This window comes from Euleptes europaea, chromosome 21 (assembly GCF_029931775.1).
Source record: "Euleptes europaea isolate rEulEur1 chromosome 21, rEulEur1.hap1, whole genome shotgun sequence".
NCBI lineage: Eukaryota > Metazoa > Chordata > Lepidosauria > Squamata > Sphaerodactylidae > Euleptes > Euleptes europaea.
The window spans coordinates 9,883,062-9,893,828 of NC_079332.1; the positions used below are offsets into that span (position 1 = coordinate 9,883,062).

The 10,767-nt window shown below is 48.6% G+C and overlaps 1 protein-coding gene across 1 annotated transcript; it reads right to left on the reverse strand.

Annotated features, from left to right (window-relative positions):
• Positions 1 to 2,072: 2,072 nt before the first annotated feature.
• Positions 2,073 to 10,767, reverse strand: KNOP1 (lysine rich nucleolar protein 1). Its single transcript, XM_056866482.1, has 4 exons — positions 9,499 to 10,767; positions 6,040 to 6,108; positions 4,699 to 4,776; positions 2,073 to 2,384 (listed from the first exon to the last, which is right to left on the reverse strand). The coding sequence occupies exons 1-4, from the start codon at positions 10,765 to 10,767 to the stop codon at positions 2,073 to 2,075; spliced, it is 1,728 nt and encodes a 575-aa protein (XP_056722460.1).

The following is a 10,767-nucleotide window of genomic DNA, read 5'->3' on the forward strand; positions in this document are numbered from 1 at the left end:
AAAGTCAGGGTACAAATAAATAATAGCTCCGTTCCTACAGTGGGTGACCTTTCGACTGCAGTTCTGGCTTGGGGGTCCATTAGTTGATTTTGTTTCGGGGCCAAGAGAGATCTTCTTTGGGCAAAGGCCTTCGTCACTCACCTAGGAGGCAGCAGAATCGAGGAGGTACGGAGTGGCCGTTGTTCATGCACCCCTCCATGTGCCTTCCAAGTACGACAGGGACCTGCATCCTTTCACAGTCAAAGAAGCAAACTACATCATAACCGAGAGCAGGAGATCAACAGGGAGGAGTATAAGAGCATTTTCGCATGACACGCAAGAACTTGACAGTAATATGCAAAGGAGCACCCTGCAGAATTGGATTAGTGAATCAGCACAAACATGTTCTTGGTTCCAAGGTGGAATGGTTGTCTTGGGTGGCTAGTACTGAGTCGGCAAAAGCACACAGAAGGGCGTTATGTGTACATCAACATGTGCGTGACCATTCCTGCACTGGGCTTGGCCACCTTTCCCGGCTAATCCTTGTGATAGGTAAACCTGTGCCAAAAGCAGGAACGTGTTAAAACGTTCAGCACAAGCCCTTCTCAGCCACGGTTCCCCTCTGAGCAGTTATGCAGTTTGGTACAGATTATTTTTCTCTTTAGAAGATGGGGCTGCCACAAAGTCTGAATTCTGAAGCTCACCGCGTGGAAACGTTCACAATTTCAGATGACCTTCTAACGAGGGGAGGAAAGTAGTTTTACCCCACAACTTAAGGACAGAACTGTACGCGGTGTGGTGCTTACCACCCCTCCCCGTCGGCTTTATTCCCTTCAGTGTCAAGCATCTGCGCTGGCTTCAGGCTTAGTCAGGAAGGGGGTGGCGTGCTTCCTTCCCAGCTTCTTTTCGCAATGGGCGGGGGAAACAGCTGGAAGGGGGTGTGCGCGCATGTTTGTTTTGAGCAGACAAGTAGCTGGTGGGGAAAGCAGTAAAAGGTCTCCCCTCTTTCTCTCCTTCTACAACCACCCACAGTTCCTTTTGTGTTTGAAAACCACAACAGAACCCACACTGTCTGGGGGAGGCAAGTCGCAGAACGTTTAGAAACTGGCAAAGGTGCATGTTTCTCAAGCTGGAAGCAGAAATGGCGGCCCTGTTGGCGTGGAGCTGCTTTTATGATGGGGTCTCTTCGTCCTTCCCGGACCTGCTCAACTCCACCTGCATCCAATGTGAGTTTCACTAGCCCCTGGCAACGAGACGGGCTTGCCTTCCTCTCGAGTTCTGGCTGCCAGTGGCACAGGAGAAGGTGAGGCACACAGTCACTACAGGCCTGCCAGATCCCCAGTCTGTCTCCCTGGAACCTGCTGGGGACAACAGAATTCCTTGAGTTAGCCCGGTCCATTCTGCTGCCTCAGCGAGTAGAAAGCTGTACCTCTGGGTCTTGGTGTTCGAGGGCGAGTTTGGCACCGTCGCCAGCGAGAACAGGATCTGGCCTTTTAAAGTCATCACAGCAAGCGTGGGTACAAATGGGTCATTGTCTGGTTACCACGAATGCCCCTCCGGACGACGGTTAGCTGAGTCTGCCGTACAGAAGAATGCAGCAGCAATACCCTTCCCAGAGCCGAATCGTAACGAAGTTGATTGGAATTATGCTCACAAAGAAATCAAACGAAAGGAACATTATTTTAATAAAGATAAAAAAACAACTATACATTTAAAGTAATGGACGTTGGAGTCGTTAAGTTCTTCGGATCCCAGCAGAAAAGCCCTGAAGGGTCCCAAGAATTTCACAGTCCTTTCCCTCTCCCTTCATTAAAAACATGAAGTGCCCCCCCCATATTTCAGCCCTGACCCCCAAGCAGCATGTTTCCAAAATGCTGCTAGAAAGGGAGTCAGGCCTTGGCCGAAGATACTTATTATCTGTCCATGAATGATATAGGAGCAGAGAGGTAGATTTCAGTGATTCGGGTGTTAGGGAACGTTAACCTGAAGTCAGCTGAATTTTTTTGCTCCTTTTACAAATGTTAAATCTTCCCCTGCACCATGCAAAATCGTTGCACATAAAACCCAGTTCAGTCTCTTCTCTCGCCCACAGTTTAGTCCTCAAACTTTATCGATTTCGAAGCGTGTTTATCGATGTACGCCCATTTCTGAGGAGCCGGCTGGAACCCCAGGCCCGCGCCTCGCCGCTGCTTCCAATCCATCGCCTTCTCGAATTCAGCCTGCAGGGTCTGCTGCAGTTTCTCCTCTCCATGCCGGGCCAAGGCCATGTTCTGCTGCCTCGCCTTTGCCGGCCACTCCTGAGTGGAAGCGGGGCCTTTCTTAAAACCACCCAGCAGTCTGAGAAATTTTGACTTCTGCTCGGCGCTGTCAAAGGTTGCTGTGCCCCACTGGCCAAAGCAGTGACCCTGAAGAGATAAAAGACAAGACCAGTGCTATTCAGCCGCAGTCCTTAAACCCTATAGCAGAGGTCCCCCAACATTGTGCCTGTGGGTGCCATGGTGCCTGCTGTCACCTTATCTGGTTCCCCGCCAGGTGTTTTTAGGAAGTGGGTGGGGCCAGGTAGGGCTCTTGCCCAGCAAGGCTTCTGATTGACTGTTGGAGATTTGACTGGCTGTGCAGATTTTTTTTTTAAATGTTGCTTTTGGCAGCAGCTGCCAGCACAGCACAAGGATCTGCACCGTGTTACTGAAGTTAAGCCATTGCCGGCATTTTGTGGCAGCCCTTTTGTAGCTGCGTCCGCCTTGCCATGTCAGAATACAAGTGCCCGCAGGCTTAAAAAGGTGGGACCCCTGCCCTGGAGGGTTCCTTATTGAAAGGATGCAAGTCTGTTGCATAAGAAGAAGAATTGGTTTTTATATGCCCACTTTCTCTACTACTTAAGGAAGAATCAAACCGGCTTACAATCACCTTCCCCTCCCCACAACAGACACCCTGTGAGGTAGGTGGGGCTGAGAGAGCTGTGACTAGCACAAGGTCACCTGGCTGGCTTCATGTGTAGGAGTGGGGAAACAAATCCAGTTCACCAGATTAGCCTCCGCCGCTCATGTGGAGGAGTGGGGAATCAAACCCGGCTCTCCAGATCAGAGTCCGCCGCTCCAAACCACCACTCTTAACCACTACACCATGCTGGCTCTGACAGAGTATCAGATACCAGCTGGGGAAAGGGTTGCCAGTACAACAGGCAGTGTGTATATGGATAGTAGTCCCCTGGTTATGTCTGTATGCATATGCATACGACACACAAAGGAACCCCAGTTATTGGAGGCCCATGAGGTCATAAGGACATAAGAAAAGCCCTGCTGGATTAGACCAAGGTCCATCAAGTCCAGCAGTCTGTTCACACAGTGGCCAACCAGGTGCCTCTAGGAAGCCCACAAACAAGACCACTGCAGCAGCATTATCCCACGTGTTCCACAGCACCTAAGATAACAGGCCTGCTCCTCTGATCCTGGAGATAATAGGGATGCATCATGACTAGTATCCTTTTTAACTAGTAGCCATGAATACCCCTTTCCTCCATGAACATGTGCACTCCCCTCTTAAAGCCTTCCAAGTTGGCAGCAATCACCACATTTTGGGGCAGGGAGTTCCACAATTTAACTATGCGTTGTGTGAAAAAAAATACTTCCTTTTATCTGTTTTGAATCTCACCCGCTTCAGCAGATGACCCCACGGTCTGGTATGGGAGAGGGAGAAAAACTCGGTGTAGCTCCAGCCATAAGCTTGTCCTGCTTTACTTTTCATTATAAAAATGAATAGCAGCTGTATAATGGCCAGCAAAGACTCACGGGGGAGTGGAAATCTCGACCCTACCACCACTCCCCTTCCCTATGCTCCCCTTCTATGCTTCCCTTTCCCGGTCTCTGCTTTTCTCATACTTCCCCTTGTTCTGCCCTAGAAAATGTAAGCATTTTTATTTTACGTGCAGCCGAGGGGCGCCTGGCAGAAACCTGCCGCTGCTAACAAACACGACCAAGTGGACAGTGTCCTGGTTCTGGTGGGGAGAGGTGCTCAGAAGTAACAGCAAGCGGCAAAACTGAGGCGGCCCCCCCGGAGAAAGATGACTGCGCCAATCACTGCCCACCAATGCCTTATGGAGACTAACACAAAGGAATGGGCTGGCAGCAACTTAAGATTCGTTCCCCTCATCTCTGTTAAGACCTTGATAGCCCCATTATTCCCTCTGCCAGGGTTCATTTGTCAGGGCCGCGTTCCACCACGATGGAATTTCTCTCCTCTTCTGTTAGTTAGCGGCATTCAAATGTGTGGCCTGCTGAATCCAGGGAGGGAATTGCTGGCACCCCTAATTTTCTTCATCTCAGTTTCTTCGGCCATCGCCGGGGGGAGGGTGTCATGCTGATTAGAGTCCCGGTGACAGTAATGTCCGAGGGGTATTGTTATTTATATTCTACAGTAAATAGAGCACATTTTCTGCAGCAAACGCATCACAGCTAACTCCCCGAGGGAATCCGAAGGGGGGGGGAATGCTACTTTTCAGGATTAATGATGAGAATTACAGCTCACTGCCTCTGGAGTTCACTGGGTTGCTTTCGGCATCTCCAGGGACCGGACTAATTCGTTCTGGAGAGCGACCTCCAGTTTCCAATCAGGGGAGAGGGCTGGCTTGCCGGGCAGGACACATGACTAGCATAGCAAAATAGCGATCGGAGAGGGCCACGTCCTCTGAGCCGGCCAAGCCCTCGCAGGGACGGAGCTTACCGATTCCTCGTCTTCCTTGACGGCCTTCGTTTTGCCAGATTCCAGGTCGATCTCTTCTTGGAGAGCCTGCCGTCTCAACTAGGTCAGAGAAAGAAAACTCTTATTTCCCCCTCCCATGTCAATTGTGGGTAATTAGGCAGTTAGTGATTTGGTTCCCTCAAATATTGATGTACCACCTTGTAGGAGCATGTTCACAAGGCTGGGTGTTTTTTTTTTTTTTTTGGTTATAAAAAGTATCCAATAACAGCACTACAGCACTAAAATGCAATAAAACTACAGGACTAAAATGCAAAGAGCAGCATTAAAACACAAAAACGGCCTACAAAGCAGCAAAACTCATGAAAACGCTAATGGGATTTAAAAAAATTCAAGCGGCATATTAAAATAACTCTGGGCCTATCTTTGAAAACTTGCCTACCCAACCCCCCACCCCCCATCTTCAACTGGAAGAATTTGTTTAGACACTCAGAGGAAGATTTTCTTCTGAACATTCCTTTGGGAAGGGCTATGGCCTGGAGCACAATCTGCTTTGCATTCAGAAGTCTCCATGTTCAATCCTCAATAGCTCCAGCTCAAGGATTTTGGGTAGCAGGCGCTGGGAGACCTTGGAGCTGCTGCCAATCTCGATTGACTACACTGAGCTAAGACAGAGACCGATGGACTGCAGCTTCATAACAACAGGAGGCCCTATAAAAGGCCCGCTTGCCAGACAAGTTTCCAGGTTCATTCCTTTGCACCTCTAGCTTAAAGGATCACAGAGGAAAAGCACAGGGAATTACTCGAGACCCTGGAAAGCTAATACCTGTCAGAATAGGTGAGACGTGACTCGCTACAGGGCAGCTTTATGTGCTCACACACCTTTACAGAGAAACATGGTCTCCATAAATAAGAAGTATTCAGTTTTCACAAAGAAAATTTCCTGCAGACTGGAAAGCTATATTTTTCTTGGCCCAGGGAGCACTGCAGGTAACAGATGCCCTAAAATTGCTTACATGATGGAAGGGCAGTGCAATACACTTTGGGACAGTCAGCATTTTTTATTTGTAAACCCTTCTGGCATTCGCCTGAGACTGCCTCCTTCCCCCAACTTCCAGACTTCAGTTTCGAGATTCCTTCCAGAGACGGGCAACCTTCCCAGTAGCCCCTGGATATAAGTTCAGGATGCTTATATCAGGACTTTGGGGTTTTGTTTTCAGACGTTAACGGTCAAAAGGAGAACCGCCTATCAGCAGGGCTGCATAGTTGGAAGGCAAAGGTTGTGAACATGGGGACTTCTGAACCAGCCCCAAGCCTGCTACCGTAGCAATATTCCCACAGCATTAAAGAAAACGGATACTGTACCTTGTCTATTCGTACTTCATCACAGTTTCCTTTCTTAATGGCTACAACTTGGATTTCATCTTCCCTTTCCTGTAAATAAAAAGAAAAAAAGTACTGATTTGAGAATCGCTATGAGAATCTTCCCATGCTTAAGAATGATAACCTCCCACATGATGCAAGAAGTACAAAAGAGCATTATGAATACTGAGTTACGGAAAGTTGAACAGAAGAAGCGGAAGAGGAAGAGTTGGTTTTTAGATGCTGACTTTCTCTACCACTTAAGGGAGACTCAAATTGGCTTACAATCACCTTCCCTTCCCCTCCCCCTCCCCACAACAGACACCCTGTGACGTAGGTGGGGCTGAGAGAGTGTGACTTGCCTAAGGTCACCCAGCTGGCTTCATGGGGAGGAGAGGGGAAACAAATCCCGTTCCCCCGATTAGCCTCCGCCGCTCATGTGGAGGAGCGGGAGGAATCAAACCAGGTTCTCCAGATCAGACTCCACCTCTCCAAACCACCACTCTTAACCACTACCCCACGCTGGTGAAGGTGCTTACTAACCATGGTCTGCATGGAGCTGGGTTTGCTCTGAGACGCTCCGGTGAATCTTTTAGATTATGAATATTTTAGAAATGAGAGAACGGCTGGGCGCGCACCAAAGGAGAGGGCGGGACGGGATTAAAAACCAAACACTCCCACGAAATAAATCCCAATTCCAAAGGTGTAAACCAAAGAGGAGTGTTAATTGTTGACAAAGAGCTAAACAAGACCAAGACACCTCCATTAGATTCCCCTTAAGCTAAACCACTGGGAGGACAGAGGGAGTCACCAACACACAACCGGAACAATGGGGGAAGGCAAGGGACACTGTATGAGTTATGGAAGCTGTCGGCAAGCAGTGGGGCCTGAGTGAAACAGAAGGAGAAAAGACGTATGGAGGAAGCCCGAGGAGCCAACTCAAGCATGAAATAACCACAGGAGGCAGAGACACGGCGGTGATTTGCAGCTCATGGGTGCAGGAAAGGAGCGACGGGCTTTGCTGCATTTGTGCCTTGTCGCCCACGTGACAGAGGCAGCTCAGGGCACCTCCTAAACAGCGATCCTCCAACCAACGCTTTCGCTATGGGTTTCTTTCAAGTGAACAAAAAAACCCCACCAACGTGTGGAAGACAGCCTGCCCATTCAGCCCTCCGTGAATGGAGCGAAGGTTTATCCTGCGCGGGGAAGAAGACAGGAAAGTAAGAAGAGCACGGGAAAGGGTCTGCGAATGAAGGAATCCTGCTGCCCGATCAGGTCAAAAGGACCATCTCCACATGACCGAACCCAGTGAGATTCCTAGACATGTGTATGTGTGGCTGTTCAGAGATGGACATCCAGGCATGCGATGCTTCCCACAGGCAAGAACATAAGAGCAGCCGGCTGGGTTGGACCAAAAGGTCCGTCTGGTCCGGAATTCGGTGGCTGGCCAGACGAAAAGCCCCACAACCAAGAGGGCCAAGGCTAACGGCGCCTTCGGCAACTGGGCCTCCAGAGATGGAGCTTCCGTCCAGCCCCATGGTACGTGCCCTGTGGTGTCTCTGCCTCTTCTTTCATTCACATACGCTACATAATACCACACCAGAAACTGGAATGCAACCGTAGCTATTGCTCTGGGGAACCCACATTTTGCAAGAGATTACAGGGCTTAGCTCAGCCTTCACTTCAGGATCATTAATAAGGGAATTGGGACTCCCTTTGGAAGTCAGAAATTCTTACAAAGCCTGACAAGACCTTTCCCTGCCCCGTTTCTGTGGCTTTCTTAAAGCCCCTGCTGTCGAAACTGCAATGATAACCAGTCTCAAATCTGGAGGAGATTTCCAGAATAGCAGGCAAAACCTCAAAAACAAGGCTCTGATACCAAGGAACCTATTTTGTTTGAGAAACTCAAGACTTCCAGGGGCTTGTGGGCTTCCTAGAGGCACCTGTTTGGCCACTGTGTGAACAGACTGCTGGACTTGATGGGCCTTGGTCTGATCCAGCAGGGCTTTTCTTATGTCCTTATGTCATATCCTATCAGTGACTTCCTACTGAAAGCACAGGAGAACATGATCTCTCCATGTACACACCCATGCACAAAGAAAGAAACAATAAGGGCTTTAAACTGGAGAGTGGGGTGTGTGCAAACTAGGCCTTTGGACCCTTCATCCTTCCCCACTGCGGATTTCTCAAGAGGAGTTTTCCCTCATGAGATTTTACCAATGACAGTGTAAGTTTGTGTTTGCTACAAACTGCCTGGAAAACAATATGCTAAAGGCAGTGTCTACATCAATATGCTAAAATAAAATTTGGCTGAGAAATATTGCAAAGGCGAAACCGGGCCTCCCTTCCCCCTGCGTCTCATCTCAGCAGGTGCCTCAAACCCTCCTTCCCTTTGTTTACCTCTTCAAATGAATAACGTGATTGACTGCCGTTGCGTGCGCGCATGTGAGCGGCTGCCGCCATCCAAAAGATGGCCAACAGGCAGTGCCGATTTAATTAGAAAATTTATCCCTGCAATAAAACCACCCTCTCTTTCAAAAGGTCAAAAGGAAAAACACCTAATAAAAAAAAAATTACGACAACCCCAAGGGCCCGACGGGGGAAATCCCATAATGAATAATGGATACATGTAGACTCTTTTGCAATTGCCGTGTTTCCTGGCTGACGACTCGGCGATGGAGACGCTAGGTCGGGGCCTAGGTTTTGTTCTGCTTGCGCAAGGGTTTTGACAATTTCCCTGCTCCCTCTGCATACCCCCTGCAAGCCCACCCACCCCAAAATATTCCCGAGGGACCGCTGACCCACACCAGCACGGTTTCAAGGACCTCAGCAGGCTGCCACAGGAAGAGGGAGGTGTCAGAGTCCTTTTACACAAACGTGGCTTAGGATACCGTTCTTAGAATCAATCCCACTCTGGCTACTGGAACCAACATACAATCCAAATGGCTGTACGGCTGCCGGACTTCATGAAGCGCAACGCTTGCTTCAGGCTGCAGCTCAGAAGCCAAGGGTGTGCCTAGAAAGCACAACATCCCAAATTCAGGCCGCATGGAGTCAAGAGGAATGCAACTCCAGGAAAAAGCAGAGTTGACGTCTACGCAAATCCTGCTTCATACAGCAAGGTGGGTGGCCCGGGTAGCTTTCGTGCCTCACCTGCTTATTTCTGCCAACGTCCTGTGCTTGACAGACACACCTCCTAACAAGTAAAAGAGCAGCACGTAAGCTGAAACAGCACACAAGCTGATCGGCTTATCCGAATGGCCTGAGACTGCGGCTGTTAACTGGGCAGCTAATGCATAAATAACAGCCCGTGGGAGGTGCTGATCAGAGTCTAATTCTAATTGCCATTCAAATTTTATGATGATGATGAAATTTTTAAAGTCTAATTCAACTAATTGATTAAGCATTCCAAGCTGTTCTGTCCCAAGCAAGGGTTCAGAACGCTTCCTCTGTAAAACATACCTTTGCTTCTTTCTTGATCTTCGCTTGCTTTGAAACAGGCTCCTCCTCAGCCCCCTCACTCTTCCTCGCCTTCCTCTTTGTGGTGGCTCGCAGCTTGTCACTCTTCTCCCGGAAGCTGCTGCTCTCTAACCTTGCGGCTCGGTCTCGCTCCTTCTTTGATTTTTTGGCTTTCTTTTTAGCTCTTCTCGCCGCCGCCGCTGCTTTTCCCTCCCTGTCAAAAGCAGCTTCATCGCCCTCCAGAAGATCGGGGTAACTGTTTGCAACTCTGGTGCAGATTTTTTTCTTCTTGAGGCCTTTGCTGTCTCCTTCAGAGTTCTGGATCAGATCTGTTTTCTCCTTTTTCTTTCCAGATTTGGTCTTCCAACGTGTTTCAGCAGGGTGGTTTTCCTGGTTACCTGCTGATGTCAAAACGAAATCACCTTCCTCCTCCTTCAACTTCTTCTTCTTCAATTTTTTCTTCCCCTTCTGCTCTTTTACTTGCTTTCTCTTTTTCAATATGTGGGCTGTGTCCTTGTGGTTGTTTTCTTCTTGCACCTCATAAGTAGAGTCTGCGGTCACTCTCTCCAAAACCCCATTTCTGGTTCCTCGACTGTCCGTAGATACTAAACAGCAAATATGTTTGCTTTCCCCCTTGCTCACAGCGTTCTGGATAAGAGCGTGTTTTCTATCTGAGAGCATCATTTCATGAGAAATGGTTGTCATTGTGGGGGGCAAGTCTTTTTTGGAATGATCATCTTCAGCATGTGACAGAATCAAGGAGCAAGAAAGCTTGCGTTTCTTCTTCTTCTTTCTCTTTGTATTGTATCCACCGTCACCTCCACAGGTGTCCGGGACATTCCTTCTGCGTTTCTTACCAACAAGGAAATTGGCTTCCTGACATTCTGTTGTTTGGCCTTGGTTTGGAATTTCAGGACCGCTCTCTGGCTTGCAGGAAAGTCCTCGTTTTCTCTTTTTCTTTAAAGCCTTAGGTGATTTCTCTGCTTCTTCTATTGATTCTGAACCGGAACTGCTTTGTATAGTAATAGGAAGGTCCATGCATGCTGAATTCTTTAAATTAGAATTCAGTTTTTTCTTCTTCTTTTGATTGGAATTGTTCCCTTCTACTGGGCGTTTCTTTTTTCCCCTCTTGGGCTTTGAGGGTATACTGAACTGAGTATCATCATCAGCACCATCTATTGTAACAAGTGGATTCCTGGTAGCCCTTTTCGTTTTGTTCTTTTTCTGCACAGCTCCCTCAAAATTGTACTTCTTGGCATCTTTTATGATCAT